The 19787-nt window shown below is 36.4% G+C and overlaps 2 protein-coding genes across 8 annotated transcripts; one reads left to right on the forward strand and one right to left on the reverse strand.

Moving 5' to 3' along the window:
• The first annotated feature begins 550 nt into the window (after positions 1–550).
• On the forward strand, positions 551–4268 carry LOC105042453 (uncharacterized). Of its 7 annotated transcripts, none has more exons than XM_073256767.1 (9): positions 551–1010; positions 1084–1137; positions 1207–1337; positions 2437–2603; positions 2699–2895; positions 3062–3283; positions 3356–3448; positions 3544–3627; positions 3708–4268. In XM_073256767.1, the coding sequence occupies exons 4-6, from the start codon at positions 2459–2461 to the stop codon at positions 3242–3244; spliced, it is 525 nt and encodes a 174-aa protein (XP_073112868.1). In that variant the 5' UTR covers positions 551–1010; positions 1084–1137; positions 1207–1337; positions 2437–2458; the 3' UTR covers positions 3245–3283; positions 3356–3448; positions 3544–3627; positions 3708–4268. The 7 variants fall into 7 exon arrangements, with proteins under 7 accessions (XP_073112868.1, XP_073112872.1, XP_073112867.1 ...); XM_073256771.1 differs by having other exon boundaries at positions 2699–2820; XM_073256766.1 differs by having other exon boundaries at positions 1084–1337.
• A 14031-nt stretch (positions 4269–18299) lies between these two features.
• LOC105042452 (auxin-responsive protein SAUR50) lies at positions 18300–19148 on the reverse strand. Its single transcript, XM_010919677.4, has one exon. The coding sequence runs from the start codon at positions 19119–19121 to the stop codon at positions 18669–18671; it is 453 nt and encodes a 150-aa protein (XP_010917979.1). The 5' UTR covers positions 19122–19148; the 3' UTR covers positions 18300–18668.
• Positions 19149–19787: the final 639 nt, after the last annotated feature.

A 19787-nucleotide genomic window follows, 5' to 3' on the forward strand; every position in this document is an offset into this window, starting at 1 on the left:
CCCGATCGAGTGCACCACCAGCTGATCGGCGTCCTCCCTCCTCGTCACCATGCCAGCCAAATCGCCCTCTCGCTCTCTCTCGTCACCGTCGCCATCGGTCCTCTTCCTCTTTCCCTCCCCGATCGAGCTTGGTGCCGACCGTCGGTTGTCCTGCCTCCCTGATCGAGTGCACCATCGACCGGATTGAAGCCCTCTCCGGTTGGCGTCCTCCCTCCACGCCACCATGTCGGCCATCATCCTCCCTCCATGCCACCATGCCGACCGTCGTCCTCCCTCTTCGATCGAATGCACCATCGGCCAGATTGAAGCCCTCTCCGATCGAGGCCATTGCCGTCGTCCTCCTTCCACCACCACCATCGTCTCCAAAAAAAATTATTTACGACGAAATAAATTTTTTATTATTAAAAATTAATTATTTATGATAAAAAAATTTTCATTATAAAAAATATTATTTTTTATAATAAAATTTTTATATTTTATGATGAAATAATTTCATCGTCAAAGATTGTTTAGTTTGCAAAAAGAAAAAAAAAAGAAAGAAGTTGTTTTAGGGCAAAATTTTGCCCCAATTCAAAATGCGTGAACCCATCTCCTTGCCCACGCCGCTGACACCTTGCTCCGTCCCCTGTCGCCGGCGGCCTTCCTCCCTCCCCGGTCCCTCCCCGGTCGCTGTCCTCCCTCCCTAGTCCCTCCTCGATCACCGTCGCCTGTCTTTCTCTTGCTCTCTCATGCTGCTGCCACCGGTCGAGCACGCCACCCTTCCCAGTCGAGATCGGTGCTGGCGGGCATCCTCCCTCTCTAGTCCCTCCCCGATCGCCATCCTCCCTCCCCGGTCGCCGTCTCTCTCTCGCTCTCTCACGCCGTCGCCGCCGGTCGAGCCCGCCACCCTCCCCATTCGAGCCCGGCACCACCATCACCCTCCCTCTGCCACCACCGGCGTCCTCCCTCCCAGGTCGAGCGCGCCACCGCCGTCACCCTCCCTCCGCCACCGCCGGCGTCCTCCCTCTCCGGTTTCTCCCTCTCCCTCCCTCACTCTCTCTCACTCTCCCTCTCTCCCTCTCTTACACTGTTTCCTTGTCCTAGGGCCGTTGCTGTCGCCGTGCCGCCGCCGCCGTCGCCGTCGCTGCACAGCCGCCGGTAAATAATTTATCTGTGTAATAGTATATTAAATAATTTATCCTACTCTTTTTTTTTTGGATATACTAGGGAGCCAGTGGCTGTATATTAATAAAGTGAAAGAGTACAATTGGGAGTAGCTGATTATATAGAGTGCAGAACAAGGTTGCCAAAGCGTCCTGCAGCTAAACCAAATGCAGGAGCTAAACGTATAGAGACAGGTATTATAAGCAAAAAGAACTTCTGTATGGTTACATAAGCACTAGAATCATTTAGCAAGATTGAACTAAATAAGGGGATGGTAGCTTAGAAATGATGAGAGCAGCAATGTAGAAGGGAGATCTTGTAGTCTTCCATTGTGAAGCCAGCTGCAAGGTAGCAGTAGAAGTTTGAAGTAACACATGAGCTCTGGATATAATAGACTACCACATTTGTGAATTGGAATGTGAAACATATATGAAGCTCACTGCACATGAGTTTGCATGCATTTTGAATCTTGTTAATATGCAACCAACAGCCCATACAGAGAATCAATAGTTGACGATGATGTTGAGGAAAGTAAATATAGGAATGCATCTCCTTCTTTGACACATTCTGTATATAAAAACTGAAAAGCAACCCATTAGCAATCTTCATGCATAAGCCAATGTCCAGTCCTCCTGTAAGTTTGTTATTGATGAAACAGAACATAATAACTAGAGATTTGAGATAAGTAGCAACTTGATAACCCTTTATAAATGGTGACATAGAATTGCTAAGAGAAGCACCATATGTAGTAACATAAACAGTGTAAAGTAACTGTATATAAGTATTATTATGAGATATAGATAACTGAGGAGTAATCCAATGATGTAGACAGCATAGTGAAAATAAAAGTAGTCTCTGAGTTCTCCATCAGACCTTACTTCAGAACAAACCAACCTCGATTCATAATTGTAATAATATTAAATAGTCCACCCAATTTAGCTCAAGATGGGCTACTGAAGACCGTGGGGCATTTCCTATCAGTATCTTTTGCATTTGAAACATCATCTGGGAACTTAAAATTGAAGAATAATATCTTAAGCAATGAATGATGGGCCACAGACCTGTAAGCAAATACATAGCACGATGCAAACAGGGCAGCCACCGAAACCATTAAGCGCAATCTGATAAAACATTCAATACCAATGGCACAGGAGTAAGATGAAACACCCAACAGTTCCCCAGAAGAGCCGTTGCACTTCATGTAATACTTGAGATTTTTTTTGATTACGTGTTGATTTAAACTATTTTAATCATTACAGCATCATGACTGATCCTGGATGTTCACGTTCACAGGATAGACAGTAGGCCCCACTTGATGATACACATCGTCACTTTAGCATTTTGCATGATGAGTCAGAAGATTTGGATGAGACAGCTACCCAAGTCCACAGAGCAGACTAGTACTCCACCAGAGCCTGTCCAGCCAGAAGTCATGACACCGCAGCATCATCTTCTTACAGGTACATCTCTATCAATTTATAAACTATATATATTTTTTATTATATATATCTATTTATAGATGATATATATTTATTTCACGAATTTTTATATACAGGAACACAGCAGCGACGTGCAGTGCGTGGTCTTAGTAGGGGTCTTGTTTTGGAGAAATATATGCAGACGCACAATGAAAAGCCAAAAGTACAGATATTTCGGGATCATCCGGTTGGAACAGAAGTTAGTATAGCCTCAAATGAGATCAGTTTGTATATGTGGAATCATTTTTCATGGGCCATCGAAAGTTTCAAGCATGTAGCCCCTCGATACCGCGATGCTCTAGTCTCTCACATCAAGATAATAATTAACTTCGAATGTCTTGCACATCATTACATGATCCATATTATTTTTTGTTATATGGATAATTTTTTATTATATGAATAATTCTATATATTTGCTTTTTGTTATGATGAATGTGTAGGATAATATGGACTTCGAGGATTGCACCGATGAACAAATGACGGCATGTATTCTCAAAATGACTGCAAATAGATACAGAGATCGACGATGTAGGCTTCATAAATACTGCAATGAGTTACAAGCGAAGGGGATTGATCCTGTGACCCAGCCTTATAGAAATTGGGCTGGGTTTAGTGACGATTGACGGTGGTTATGCGAGCATTTTGGGAGTAAGGCATTTCAGGTATGTCTAGTATTTCAAGTTATTTTGATATTGTTATGTCCTTTATTGATTATAATTGTATGTATTTTGTAGCAACGATCGGAGGCGAATAAGGTGAATAGGAGTAAGGTTGATTCTATTCACATGCAAGGAAGTGCTTCTTTTGTACAGAAAATGAAGAGGATGGTACGTAACTATATTTGCAATTATATTTTATAAGTTCTTATTAAATATTTATATTATTTTGATATTCTTTTTCTTCTTTTCTTTTGTTTGAATAGAGACTATCCGGGGTCTACGTCTATGTTAAATTCTATCAAAATAAGAGTGGCAAGTTTGTGACAGAGGAGGCGAGGCAGCGTCATGTAAGTATCATTACTTTATATTTTGAATGCTTTTAAAGGCTTTGAAATAAATTTATGGTCTTATTTGGTTTATTATGAAGGAAAAAATTTACAATTCAGAGATCAGGCAACGAGGGAGGTTGGATCTGACAGCGATACTGGATCGCAGCAGGTTTGTTCGATGACAGATGATGCGATCCTGGATGCCGTCCTCAGGCAGCAGCTAGGATATGAGCATAGCATGCGATCAAAAAAATCCCACAATTCGTCGTCCGGTCAGTCTGATGATGCATCAGTGCCAGAGATAGTTAGGACATCGATGAGCATGATGCAGGATCAAATTACTTACTGGATGAATTGTAGTCAAATGGTGGAAAGGATAGTGGCTGCAATGGCAGGATGGCTCGGTATCGATGCCTCCGAGTTAGCACCTCTACAATCGCATGATGCTGCCTCTGCACCGCCATCGTGATACATATCGGGTCAGGGATCGACACCTGGAGGAAGGAACGAGGCCAATGACTAATGATACATAGTTTGTAGTTTTTTTAAATTTTAAATGGTATATGAACTTGTATTTTTATATATGACAACGATGGCTATGAAACTTATTGCTATTTGAAATTATAATTTCGAATTTGAATGTTTTTATTGTGTTAATATATTTTTATGTAAAATATGTTTGATCTGAAAATTTATATTTAAACAAGTATTTTTTTGATAAAAAATAAAAAATATTTTATTTTATCAATAATTTAATTTAGCAATCAAATATTAATTTCATCATAAAAAATAATTAAAAAATTTCAACGATAAAAAAAAATCAAATTTTCACTATATATTGCGATGAAATTTTTTATTTCGTTGCTAAAATTGCGACAAAAAAAAATTTCATCGCTAAAACTATTTTTTTCATCATAAATTTTATTTATTTTATTTATTTTTTTTGGCGATGAAATTTTTTTCATCTCAAAAATAGCGACAAATTTTTTTTTCATCAAAAAAATTGTGATAATTTTTTTTTCATCAAAAAAATTGTGATAATTTTTTTTTCATCACAAAAAATTATGATGAATTTTTTTTTTCATCTCAAAAATTATGATGAATTTTTTTTTCATCACAAAAGTTATGATAAAATTTTTTTCGTTGCAAAAATTATGATGAAATTTTTTTTATCGCAAAAATTGTGATAAATTTTTTTTATTATAAAAAAATTATGATGAATTTTTTTTCATCGTAAAAGTTATGATAAAATTTTTTTCATCACAAAAATTGTGATGAAATTTTTTTTCATCACAAAAATTAGGATGAAATTTTTTTTTCATCACAAAAATTATGATAAAATTTTTTTTTATCACAAAAATTGTGAGAAAATTTTTTATTTAGTCACGATAGTGAGTGACAAAACTTTTTTCGTTGTTAATCTTTATGATGAAATTTTTATTTTTTATCACTAAAATTAAAAAATAATAATAATAATAAATTCAAATGAGTAACAACTGATTTTTGATGATGAAAATATTTTTTGTCATAATTTTAGCGATGAAATTTTAAGCTCTTGCGATAAAATTTTTTGTCGCTAATACTGTGAACTCTTCCATCGTCTGGTTGACTATTTTTGGTAACGAAATAAATTTTTTTCATTGCGAAGACCTTTTACTACGAGGCTTTCTCTACAAATTTTTAGCGATGAAAATTTTCGTCACTAATACTTTTAGCAATGAAAATTTTATTTTTAGCGATGAAAAAATTTCGTCGTCAAAAATCAAATTTCTTGTAGTGGATGCTCACCCAAGAGGAGGAAGAGCTCCTTTAGATCACATGCCTACAAGGGGCCGTCCACCCTAAGACCTCACACCCAAAATCCTAGCTAACGCCTCAAGGGATCTCCACTAATATCTGGTGCATAAAAATCAGGACTTTATGTAGATGTGAGCGATGGAGTGTTTGGATGAGACAAGTTTTTCATCTAAACTTGAATTCAAATCAGATTTAAATTCTATTGGATCAACCAATTGATCTAAACCCTTGATCCTTATCAAGAGTGGGCAACGAGGCTTCTTAGGCATGGAGATTCCCCATGCAAATCAGATTTTGCATTAAGGTTAGGGCATGCGTAAGGAAAGAATGGTCGGTTAGGGTAAGGAGGAGTCCAGGTTGGTTTGGACTCTTTAATGTTTATCCAATTAAGTCTTCAACCTAATCAAATTAGATTAGACCCAATTGAATAATATGAACCCAATCCAATTAGATTCTAAACATGATTAAATCCTAATCAAATTAGAATTTAATTAAGTCCAAGTTTTGATCAAATCAGAAACCATTTATCCTTGATAATTAGGTCATCTCATAACCTAATTGGGTCAAACTAAATTAAATTTAATTTAATTAGTTTTGAACCAAATCATATTGCTCAATTTAATTGAGTTAATTAGCAATCTAATTGCTCATCAATTCTCTTATAATTCACTAACCCTTAACGAATTAATTTACTACAACTTTTGCATAAGGCTAACCATCAATCGATTTGATGATTACAATCTAGAACGATTCTAAATCGTCAATCAGTCATATGATCAAACAGTACCTTCTTTTGAGTGTGACCTCATAGATTCGTACCTAAGTCGGTAGTACAGAAATAACTTTTTGAACTAATCGATGTAACCATCTAATAATGAGATTCAATATTCTGATAGACCGAATGATTGTAAAGTAACATTCAAGAACTTACTGGTGTATGGTTATCGTATAATTTATCTCTTTGACCCTAATACTCATGGTGATCTAAAGTTTCACTGTCAACTCTGGAATAGTCAACCATATTATATTTCAACTTTTTAAATCTATCACATAGATTATCCTAGTCAAATTTTACTAAATTGAAATATACTGATGCATTAACTCCTATTTATTCGGAGGGATCAATTCAGTCTTGACTCACATACTGACTTGACAAATACTTAACTATCTCAGAAATCTTCCATCACTGAATTAAAAATTCAGATAGTTCGATATCAAAGTACAATAAGTTGCTTGCAAATCATTATGATGATCTTAGGTTGGAGGGACACTTATATCCATATCCTTCACGAGCTACTCTTGACAGCAGAGTGCTCCACAGTTGGTCATATTTGGTGTGAATGTACTTTTACATTCCATCTGCACATCATACCAGTATCTCCACTCTCCTTAGTTAAGATGATAACTAACTCATATGGCACACAATGGCTTAGTGTATCAAATCTAATTTGATTCAGATTTGGATTCAATTCAAAATCAATTTGAATCTAATTCGAAAAGACTGCTAATCCTAATCCAATTAGGATTTAGGTTCAAGTCCAACTTAGATAATTTACCTAATTTAGCCTCAATAAAATCAAACCCAATTAGATTAGATCTAATTTAAAATAATTAAGATTTGAATCTAATCTCTCATAATTTTTTGAATCATTGATTTGATCAAATTTATTTTCGAAATCAAATCTGTGCCTCATATACAGTGCTAGCTACGCATAGCAGTATTTAATTTTGTATGACCCATAACTTAATTGGTAATTAAGTAAATTTATATATTCAATCAAGTCTCATACTTTCAAATTAAATACATAGATATTGGGTTAATTCTTTCGTATGTTTTTTGACTTTGTGCGTAACTCCATAGGTTCGAATACTAAGCCGGTAGTATAGGACTTCTTTTTGTACTAATTGAAGTGACTATCGAGCAATGATATCTAACATCTGGATAGGTTGAATATTTGCAAAGCAACATTCAAGAACCTCGATATATGGTTACTACATAATGCATCCCTTTGACCTTAATGCTCAGGGCGACAAAGGGTTTCATTGTCAACCTTAGATGAGTTATCCATATTGTATCTCAATCTTTTTCAAATCTTGTGACAGATCACATGGATTATCCTAGTCAAGATTTTACTAGATTGAGATACAATGATGCATTAACTCCGATAAACTAGAGGGGTCAATTTCATTTTGACTCACACACTGACTTCACGAGTATTTGATTGTACTCAATAGCCTTCCGTCACTGTATTAAAAATATAGGTAGTCTGATACCAAAACATAATGAGTTGCTTGCAAGTCACCTTGATGATCTTAGATCAGAGGGACACTTATGCCTATATTCTTCGCGAGCTACCCTTGATAGTAGAGCGCTCCAGAGGTGAGTCATTGTTCAGTGATGATGTACTCCTATATCTCACTTGTATGCCATATTGGTGTCTTCATACTCCTTGATTAAGAGGACAACCAATCCATTTGGCACGCAATAATTTATACTTGATAAATATTGTTGTCCTTATTAATAACGTATCATTTGGTCACGAATAAGTTTAAGAATTATTCGATAAAGCCTCCTTTATTAGTTATATTATAGTTCTAAGGAATTTATTATAACACAAAAATTCAAAGAAAGATACACACTTATAATAAACTTATCAAAAATAATTTTTATTCATTAATAATTTATATACAAATTACAAAGAACTCAATCGTCTCCACATAAATAATTGACTTTAGAACATATTTTCCAACAGCTTTGGTTCCACCCATATCTAGTACAAGGAGCATCAAGGTCCCTCTCCAAGTTATCCCCTCCATCTGGTTGATGGTCGGCTTTTGCTCAGCTCGTACTTAGATGAGGAGTGCTTCATCTTTAACTTGACTCATGTCTCACATGATAAGCTTCAGGATCCTTCTTTGGGTTATTCCCTTCAATGGGCCAAGGTCAGCATGTGCTCTCCTCATACTTGGACAACGAGAGCTTCGTCTTCGACTCGACTCGCATCTCACACGAGTAGCTTCAGAGTCCATCTTTAGGCTATCCCCTCTCAATGGGCTAAGGTTGGCCTAGCTCTCCTCATGCTCGATGAGGAGAGGTCCATATCTCTCTCTTCATGCTCGAACGAGGAGAGGCCCTTGATGCTTTTCGCACACTTAGTTGAGAAAGGATCCTTGATGCTCTCCTTATGCTTTGGACGAGGAGAGTCTTGTCTTGCCCCCCATGCTTGGATGAGAGGAGGTTCACCATGCTCTCCTCGTACTCGAATGAGGAGAGATTTATCTTGCTCTCCTTGTACTTGGATAAGGATAGGTCTATTATGCTCTCCTCATGCTCGGATGACGAGAGATCCACTGTGCTCCATTGTGCTCTCCTCGTGCTCGGATGAGGAAAGGTCCATCATGCTCTTCTCATGCTTGGATGAGGAGAGGTCTATCTTCAACTCGATATGCATCTCATGCAAGGAGCATTGGGGTCCCTCTCTAGGTTATTTCCTTCAACTATCCAAGGTTGGCTTGTGCTCATGTCATACTCGGAAGAGGACCACTTCACATCTTGTGTGTACAGTGCTCATATCTTGGATGGTGCGAAAGGATGGCCTCTTGGGACTTGCATCATAGTCCTTCAAGACACACATTCTAGTCTCTCAGAATGCATGTCCCATGTAGAAAGCTGGAAGTACTATCGAGGACAGTCATGGAAGAGGGGTCAACTACTAACATGCTTGAGGATGCATCGATAATGAAATCATTGCTGAAGATACTCAGATCCAATAAAGGAAGAAGGTGGATGTGTTCTCATATTCCTACAAATGGCACCAATCTATTACTGTCAAAATCTGATCCAACTAGGATAGTCTGAAGGCCTCTAATTGATCTGCTCGACCCATAGTAGAGGAAGATGGAGCATCGATTTTTTTTGGAGAGCTATGGATCTGTATATATAATAAAGAAGAGAAAAGCTCATTGGATTGGCTCCGATCGAACCATCCGATACCTAAATTGGATCGAACTTTGAAAGAACAGTAGTAAAGAGAAAATACAATAAAGAGTTAGAATAGTATAAAATATTATCCTATTCTGATTGTTATATGGGTTAATTTAGAAAAAGTCAGATCAGATTGATATCTAGTCAATTTGAAGATGGTCAGATTTGGATGGCATCTAACTAATCCAAAGATGATCGGATCTGATCGACATCTGGCCGATCTAGATATGGTCAGATCTAGTCAGCATCTAGCCTATTTGAAAATAGCTAGATTTGATTGGCATCTGATTGATTTGAAGATGGTCGGATCTGATTGGCATTTGATCGAACTAGAGATGATCGGATTTGATCGACATCTGATTTTGGTCAATCTTTATCTTAATTTTTGACTTCAGTCTTTTTGGATTGGCTTTACGATCAGCTTTAGGATCGATTTTAGGAGCTTGACCTTTGAGAGCTTAGCTTTTTGGATCTCGACTTTTAGGAGCTCAGTTTCTGAGCATTCGGCCTTTAAGAGCTCGCCTTTACCTCAATCTTGGGCTTGGTGGCTCAATCTTGGACTTGTAGCTTTGCCTCAAATATCATTAAAATCTTGACCTTAGGCTTGGAAGCTCGGTCTCTAACGTCGCCTCAATTTCAATGCCTCATAGATCTGCTTACTTATGAGAAAGAAGCAGAATGATAGATGAGCGCTTGAGGATCTTTCGTCATGAGATCTTTGGCTACAAAATTTTCTCTCTTTTAGAGCCTATTTTTATGGAATCTCCTTGGCTCCATTTATATAGGCGAGGGAGTATGAATCAGTCATGATTTAGAGATGAAAATCAAGAGATTTCGTAACTTTTTTTTTATCTTGATTTAAATATGATGCTTTTTTTTTTTTTTTTTTTGTTTGAGTTTCATCAAAAATTCAATTGGAATTCAATTTTTTTTTTGTCATACGTCTATTCACGGCCGACGGACTAATTTCATATCATATCAGTATAATAAAAACTATTCCAAGACCACCTGGCCCAAAGAAAAAACAAAAGTATTATTTAAAGCCATATTCGCCGGTCTAAGGCTAGCCCTCGGCCAGGTCTGGTCTTCAGTAGACCTAGAATTTTATGACTAGTCTGCACCACTTTTATGAGCAGTGGATCCTCTACAACCGTAAAATGTCATGATGATAGGTTCAAAAGTAGCTTCCGTAAACATGGTCATAAATTGTAAGAAAGCAAATAAAATGCTACTATTGGAGTTACCCTATATCTTTGAATTATTTATAATTGTTTCCTTGGTTGAATGGTTCCTCAAATCATCCTCTAGTAAAGAAATTAATGAAGATCTATTTAGCCGTTCATGAACTTTTGGTTAATTTGTTAAGTAGTGAAGACACAGCCGATAAACACTTTGAATTGTAATGTCATGATGCTATAACTTTTTTTCTTTTTCTTTTTTTTTTTTGAGAAAATAGATGGTTCCCAAACCTGGTGTGAAAACATCTAACACAGTTAAAAAATAAAATAACATAAAACTGAATTGGAATGCAAAAAATATCCATCCAAATCATTTAGCCATTATGATTCGCAACGAAGGGAGCTACTCAATTTGCAGCACATTTGCTTTCTGCAGGCATTACCGGCACAAAATCCAGCACACTAAGTAATAAACTTTCAAATATCCAACAGCAAGATTTGACTATCAGCACGTATAGTCTATCTCAACACCCAACCAATCACAGTGGAAGAATCACCTTCGAGAAGAATATGAGTGGCACCCATAACAAGTTCCACACATCGCATGCATGCCCTCAAATACAGCATCAGGTACAGATATATCAAACGGCTGAACTCCACCTACTCATTTATTTTACGGTGCTCTAGCTTAAAATTTCCAAAATCTATTGTCTAGATTTCGATTGATCCCAATGATTTACAACTACGAGACAAGGAAGGAGTTGGCTGTAATGGGAGTAATAGCCTGAGTGATCATACTTATTAACACTATAAGATATGAAAGTCTGATTCGTCTATTCTGCTGCATGTGCTGTGCCGGGTTCTGAGAGTGCATGACAAAGTCACAATAATTCAGATTTCTAACTCAATCCAATCTATTTGTAGATGGAAACCAAGATAGTAGATGATTGAATTAAAAGATAAAAAGATTACAAGAGAACCACCAAAGCTTAGGGTCCAAAAATTGCTCCCAACTCGGCCATGGACACAGGAGTTTGGAACAGTGTAAATGGGCCATCATAGCCCAAGAGGACTGGATTGCAGTTGACTTGGTGAATTGGTGGAGGCATCACACGTGCCAAAGTTGGACCAACTGGATATGAGCACAAAAGGAGAGGAGGAAACCGCAGAGGCCATGCAGCCGTATCACATGCTTCCCAACCTTTTCATGTGGGGTGATGCCGCCAAGGGCTAACATGGGCGAGTTGACGTGTACCAACCAGATCACAATCTTCGCACAGTGATTGTATTCCATCAAAGAATTAAAAGATTGTGATCTTGGCTATAAATCTTACAAGTGGTTGATTTTTCTTTTTTTTCTCTTTTTTTTTTTTTTTTACCGCCTAAAACTCGACCTTATGGAGTAAGGCGATTTAATGGATAGAGATTGGTACGTGGCTGAAGCTGAGCTATGCAGCGTGAGAGCCAATATGCAACCAGCAAGAGAGAATCAAGAGTTGTCGGAACGTATTCAATAGGAGATCCTTCAATGTCTAAGTTAGATAGAGCTTTAGAAAGATATAATGGAGATCAATTTGGTTTATCATGATTCACACTACATGATTTGCAGATGGGCTATTATACTCTTTTTTTTATATATTAATTAGGATGGTTATAATCCTGTTTATTGATATGCCAAAATTGCGTCAAACTATAATCGTTGGCGCTAAGCATTCAAAGATTTATTCAACCATTGATTGCATATAACATGTGTCGTGCTCTCATTGATCGATTGTGATGGCAGATATGATTCCAGTGAGCATTGAATCCAAGCCGTATCAATGGCTAATTAATGTTTAATTCATCGAGGAAATGAATCAAGAGAAATGCAAAGGTTGGGTAGGACAATTTAAGTTGGTCCTTCAATTTTCCTAAATTAGATAACAATGAGTCAACCATGCTAAACCTGGTCATGCAGGTTGACTTATGGGTAGATGTGGTGGAAGGTTTCCGATATGGTGGTACCGTGTATGGGTTAACGATTGTCACAACTTGATTTGACCCTATCCATTGCCACGTCTAGCCATAGATGGTTGCATTTTAAGTAAAAGGGATGATTTATTTGGAACTTTTGACTCTAAATTAAAGTTAGAAACAAAAATATTCTTGCTTAATTTAATTATATTTAGTCTGTCTAATTTTTGTATCACTTGATGTACAGGTTAAAGCTCTCTGGATTACATGATTTTTGTTATATATATAGTGGAATGTTGACATATCATCTCCATTGTCTCATGCAGATCAGAGCAAATTTAAGTAGAGATCCACTCCAATGTAATCAAGTCTAGCCCTCTCCTAACTTATACTGAAATTCGATTAAAATAAAAAAAGATATTTGATATGAAGCCTGTGAACCACATATTCAAGAAAATGACTAGTAATGTATGCAGCAAAAAATTAATGAGCTGATATCCCACTATAACTTGACTAATAATGATAAATTTCAATTAACTCAACACCACATTGAAATGTGACTGGAGATGAGATCAAATACCATCATCTTGAACCCTACTTTAGTAAAGAGTCTTGTTAGAAAGTTATGAGAGCTGAAGCGGTTCGATTTAAAGAATTAGCTCTTCAAACTTAGAAACAAATACTTAAGTGAAGGCCAAAGGTGTACCAGAAGACAATGCAAAATGTTGCTTACCACCCTAATATGTATTATGCAAAGAAAGAAATCTACATAGAGCTTGACGCTTGAAACACTTCTGTTACATCTAGTATTGCATTAGCCATTTAGTATTGCTTGAATGAAACAACTGGAAATTGGACAAGGAAGTTATGATCAAAATTGTCACTGGCTTGAAAGGCTACACAAGGAGGATCCGTTTAATTATTATGCTCATGAATTGCTGTTATTTGGCAAAAAATCCATTTCTAAATATGAGTGGCAACGCTCGCCTATTTAATTTGTTTAACTTGTTTCAACTCATTGTAGATCGGATTAGATTATCTATTTAAGAAAATAGTTAGATTTGGGTCTAAATTTTTGTTCTATTTAATAAATAGATTTGATTCAAGTTGACAGATTTTTTATTTATCTTCTATTGGACCCGATTGTCATCCTATTTCTAAACCTCTTTATTATAGATAGACTATGGCATGACCACTTACAATCATTAAAAGCAATCAATGTTTAGCACCAATTAATTTCCACCTTTGTAACAGCTGAATTTTTGCCTAGTTAAATTAGTATTTCCTTTTCATAAGATCTTGATATTTAGACAAACTTCAAAGGGACCTATAAGATATATACACATCCATCAATAGCATCAATCTATAGTATTTTTTTAAAGTTATTCCCAAATATTTTGCATGACGAAATATTGCATGAGAACATGTAGCACAAGATATTATTTGAGAGGAGAAAGTAGTGTAAGGTCAGGATTCTTCAATCCAGGTCCTGAAAGAGTGGAGATTGCAAGGATAAAATTTCAATAAGAGAATGTATGAGACCTTCTAGTTTTCCTTTAAACCTACTACTAGTATCTTCAAAACCCTGTTACAGTAATTGTTTATTTTTACCTCTATGGTTCTTTTATTTTATTATCTTTTTTGCTTAGTTCTTTAGCTTTCACACAAGTTGATTTTATGTTGTGGGCTAGGGATTCCCTCCTGCTCATAGTTTCAGTTTTAGCATTGTTTCCCAACAAAGGCTGGCTTGGAAACTAGAAGTTCATTCCATCAAAAAGGGTAGAAATCAAAGAGGAATTTTAACAAATGGTTTACAGGAACCTTAATACACATTTCAAATCATTTCTTCAAAATTTAAAGTTTAATATACCGTTCAATTCCTGTTGCAAATAAACAATGAGTGTTTTGCAGACCATCCGTTAATGTAGCCAGCATCTATCATGCTTAGTCGTAATAAATAGTTTGATGGGATTGCCTTGATTTATTACATAGAAGGTGTATTTAATGTTTTACTTTGGCATCTTGTTTAACGTGACATTTTGTCTTATAAACCCATAATTTCTCAAACAACGAATCACATGTTTCTTTAACACTGATAAATACTGATAAAGAGATTCAGCGTAGATATGACTAAAAATTTGATATAGGATTCATTGGACTCAACCCAATTAATGTGTGAATTTGCATTATCCCAATATTCCTTATTTGATGATATCATATTGTTATATAAAGAAGAAAAATAATTTTAACTTCATGGCCCATTCTTTTGAAGATAAAAAATTTATCCAAAAATCTATATTTTTTAAAAAAATATTTATCAGATAATATTAGATAGGAAAATAATTTATCTATACTTTTTTATGCATTGATAAATGACTTAGAAATCTGTTACCTAAGTTTATTAGATAAGTTGCTGAGATCTATCCATATTTTTCATAATACTCTTTATTATATATAATAATACAGTATAAATTTTATATTATAATAGATTATATTTTGTATGTTATAATATATAATATCATATAATATATATTCATAAATATAAATTATCAAATATAATATAGAATGTTAATATTATATTATCATAATAAAAATAAGATATTATACTAAAATATTATATTAAAATAATAAAATATTATTATATGATAATCATATTATATCATATATAAGATAGTATTATGTATTATTATATTATTATAGGATTAAGGCTATATTAGAAATGAAATAAAAAGATTATTTTTTTAGTTGATGAAAAAATGACTTACCACCTCCTAGGTGGGTTGGACTTTTTTTCTAATTCATGATAAATACTATTCATGAGAAAGATGGAGAAATATGAAAATATGGATAAGCTGGTCAAGAAAAAAATTGATCAAATTTTTTATAATATTTATCCACCAAAGAATGGACCCTCAAGTTAACCACTACATGCATATAAGTTTATATAGAGAAATTCTCAAGGTAAGTTTAAATTAAAAAAATAATTTGATGGTAAACAACAAAGAAATCTCACCAATTGATGGAACCATATTTATCATTAAAATGCTCATTTTGTGTGGAATCATTCACATATATCACAAGTTGACATGCGGTAGTGTAGAAGATCAGTTTTAGTTAGACCTGTATTCTAAGGATCAGGTGGGAGATGGTATTGGGATTCGAATATTGAAAGATGATAGATAAAGTGAAAATAAAAATTATACTAACGATAATACTAAAAGCATAGAGAAATCATAGTAATTGCAAGAATATCAGAATTTAATGTGGTTCGACTGAAGCCTACATCCACACAGGAACCAGAGTAAGAAAGAGCTTTTACTATAATAATAGTTTAGAGTACCAAAACCTTCCTTGACACCATGTTGGAAACATTGTTTCTAATATAAGAAAGAAGAAATTCAAGATTAAACAAATCTCCAATAGCATCCTTGATTAAATAACTCTAATTCATAGTTGAACGAACTCCTCCGATCTACATTCTCCAATCTTCCTTACTTGAATGAAGCACCCTCCAAGTCTCTCTTCTTCTCTCTCTGTCTCCTTTTGGTGGATCACGACCTCTTTCTTCTTTTTTTTGTTGTCACGTTTTTACATCCACAGACTCTCCTTTTATAGTACAAAAGTTAGAGTCCATTTTGGACTCATTTTTCATGTCTCCTTATGACTGCCACGTCCTATTTTTTTCTCTCCATGTGTTACTGGTTTCTCCACTGTCCCTTATTTTTTCACACACACAAGACTTTATAGCCCAAGTCATAGAGTCCTATTTGGACTCTTCTTCTCCTTTTCTCTTTTTTTTTTTTTAAAACGATGGGTCTCATGTGATGAGAGACCACACTAACTAATCTTTTCCTTTCAACTTATATGGTGGGTTCTATTAAACCTATAGCATCCTTGCACTTTATCAGTTTTATCTTTGAAACTGATTTCGTCAACATATCAGAACTATTTTCTTTAGTGTCAATTTTTTTAAGTTTAAACTACTTCATCTCCAGTACATTCCGAATCCATTGATATCCAACGTTGATGTGTTTCGTCCTTGAATGAAATATCAAATTTTTATTAAGATGGATGGTACTTTAGCTATCATTGTAGATGACGTACATCTCTTGCTCCCTGCTAAGCTCCTCCAATAAGTCTTTAGTCACAGTACTTCTTTATCGGTCTCTATTATGGTGATGTATTCCACCTCTGTTGATGATAGTGTGATATACTTTTGTAACTTCGATTACTTCGATATCGCTCCCCGTAAGAATATCATTAGATAATTTGACATAAATTTTCGTGTGTCCACATCTCTTGTCATATTCATATTTGTGTAAGCCTATAGTACAGGATCTCTACTGCCATAGTATAAATATATCCTGAATATATCTTTTTAAGATACCTTATTATCCACCCTTTATCTCTTCTACCATTATAACAAGTTTTAGCAACTGAACAACTAAAGAAAAGATCCTTTCCAGCACCGCCATATTGTCCATTATGTGGTGAAGATGATGAAAACTTTCATCATCTATTTCTGACTTGCCAGTTCCTGGGCCAAAGACTATCATTTCAGCCATCAGCAACCTTTATACCATAGCTTTGAGAAAATCTTTATGCATCGTGTGTGGTGCAATAAATGTGGCATGGAGCGCACCATCCAACCACCTTAAAGTATATAGCCACCATTTTCTAACGTACATTTAATGCCTGTAGTTCTATTTTTTTATTTAAAATTTTGAATGACAAGATTGCCCCTCTTGTTCTGAAAAATTTATGATATTTTGTTGCCATATTATGACATCCTGCGGTCAAATTATGACTTCTTACATGCAGGAAGTCATATTTTTTTTTTCAGAAGTCATAAAGAGAGAAAGATATTTTCATCATTAAAAATTCATAAAATTTTTAAATGATGAAAATATATCTTCTTTTCTTATGACATTCTATGGCCAAATTATGAAGAAAGTCATAACTTGACTGTAGGATGTTATAATTTGATCATAGGACATCATAATCTTTTTTTAAGAAAAAAAATATTTTTTTATTTAAAAATTTAAATAAAAAATATTGAAACTGTAAATATTAAAAATATATTAGAAAGCGATGGTTATATAATCCAATCTAGTGTGATGTATTTTTTTTTTATACCATATATAGTGTATAAAAAATTACTCCCATAGCTATGATTTTATTGGAGAAACTCACTTCCTTCGGTCCATCCGAAGCCTCTTTGGGACAGCTTGGTATCTATGGTTATTTGGCAACTGATTCTAACCCCAGTGGGGGTTATTTCTTCCAGTTTGATAGGAAAGCATACCTTTTGTTGCGTGGTCACATCCTCTCCTCACCTCGAAGGGATGGAAAACTCCACCCACTTATTTTATCCTTATAAGGATATTATCTTATCTTTATTAATATTAGGGTGGGATTAATGCCCTCCCTTTACATTAAAAAAAAAAAAAAAAATTTTTCCTCCTTATGTATGGTGACCAAATTTGATTGTCTCGTTTGCACCCACCGTCGTACTGTCGGTGACCAAATTTGGTGGGTGAGTGATAATATGGTGAATGACTGTTGGTCTAGTTTACACTGACCGGTGTCCCTGCGTTGCGGATGGCCATCTGGGCTTCCCATATACCTCTGAGTACTTTAGTTATATTATCCGGCCCCATACTCCATGAGTGATTAACTTCTCGCTATCTTGGCATTATTCGACTTAGTCAAGGACCACAAACTGGCTAGCTTGGGGAACAAATTCTATTACTACTTTCAAATTTTAAGAACAGGGACGCTCTGAGCTAATGTTGGACCCGTTTGGTCCCACCTGTCTGTGTGAAATAAAAAAATTATATACTTCTAACTAGAAAATGTGACAAGAATTTCTCTTCACATCATGGTTCTTTATTTTATGCTTGTTAGCAGTTACTTTACACTTAGAAATGGAGAACATCACAACCTTCTTCTCCATCATTAGATGACTCCAAATGACGAACCAAACCCATTCTCCACGAACTCCCCATCTTTTGAAACAATATTCTGAGCCCAAATTGAACATTCCGAGCCCAAATTAACCCGAGCCCAGGCAACGAAGAGTTCACAGCTATGACAACAAATCCTCCGCCTCCGCCGCCGAGGGGCGAAATCGGAGAACCTGCGGTTCACCAGACCGAGTTCTCGTTGAACCTCCGGAGCAACGGCAAGGACTCCGTGTTCGGCGATCTCCGGATGCCCACGTGGAAGAAGGAGAAGCAGCCATTCAGGTCGTCGATCAGATTCGCGAAGCTGGTCGCAGACGATGACGATGGGGAGGAGATTTGGCGAAGGATCTGTTCGAAGCGGGACTCGTCGCAGGGGACGGCGATGGGGCCGGCGCTGGTGGAGAAGCCGTACTCCTCCTCGGCCTCGGCGAGGAGCTTCCGGAACACGGGGTGGTTGAGATATGCGGCGCGAACCACGAAGCGGCGGCCGCTGCTCCCCACGCAGATCGCCACGTGGCCCGCCGGAACGTCGGCCGGCGCCCGGCACCCCCGTCTCAGCGAAGCCCTTGTACTCCACCTGCGGAGCGTCTGACGCACCCTCGCTGCGTACAGGATCTTGCCGCACTTCTCCATTGCTTGCTTCTCTCGGTTTGTTTTGGTTTCGTCAAGGGAGGGGAAGAAGGCGAGGGCCGTCAGTATAAATATTTGGGGGAATAGAAAATGGGCCTGGACTTGGGGTTAATTACGAGAAGAGGGAAGGAGAGAGAGCGGTGTTGACGCGTAAGGATTGGGAGATGGGGAGACAAGGATTCTTGGTCTTTTGGTGCGACAGCTGTTTAATACGTCGTACCAATTACCGTTTCCTATGTGATGGACGTCGGGTGTTAGGATGCTCCCTAAGCTTGTTCGATCTTTAGTTTGACAGCTGAGAAAACTACAGTTTTTTTTTTTTTTGGGTTGGGGGTGGGGGAGGTTCCGCGATCCCATCAATCATTCATTTTCGCTCGGAGCCACCACCCTTTAGTTTTTTTTTTTTTTAAACTAAATTTGATAATAATTGTTACCATCGTGGAGCCGCACAAATTGATGAGTTAGAGCGGAGGAAGATGGTTACAAGCAGCAAGATGGTTGGTCAAAATTTTTGGATTGGAAGTTGGTTCCGAGTCATGATCAATCTCTCGATCTGAATCTTGCAACACCATCAAAGATAGAAAAATGCTCATAATGGAGGTTCTCTAGTGATAGATCATCCGATGTCTAAGCCAGTCATTTGTTGAAGTAAATAGAAGAGATCTGAGC

The sequence above is a fragment of the Elaeis guineensis genome, chromosome 4 (assembly GCF_000442705.2).
Source record: "Elaeis guineensis isolate ETL-2024a chromosome 4, EG11, whole genome shotgun sequence".
In the NCBI taxonomy this organism is placed as follows: domain Eukaryota; kingdom Viridiplantae; phylum Streptophyta; class Magnoliopsida; order Arecales; family Arecaceae; genus Elaeis; species Elaeis guineensis.

Excerpts from the sequence above, each read along its gene's own strand:
- LOC105042453 (XM_073256766.1), top strand. The coding sequence starts at position 2,459 with ATGATACACATCGTCACTTTAGCATTTTGCATGATGAGTCAGAAGATT. Across the intron at positions 2,604-2,698 it reads GCAGCATCATCTTCTTACAG|GAACACAGCAGCGACGTGCA; the intron begins GTACATCTCTAT and ends TTTTATATACAG. Across the intron at positions 2,896-3,061 it reads CCATCGAAAGTTTCAAGCAT|GATAATATGGACTTCGAGGA; the intron begins GTAGCCCCTCGA and ends ATGAATGTGTAG.
- LOC105042452 (XM_010919677.4), bottom strand. The coding sequence starts at position 19,121 with ATGGAGAAGTGCGGCAAGATCCTGTACGCAGCGAGGGTGCGTCAGACG.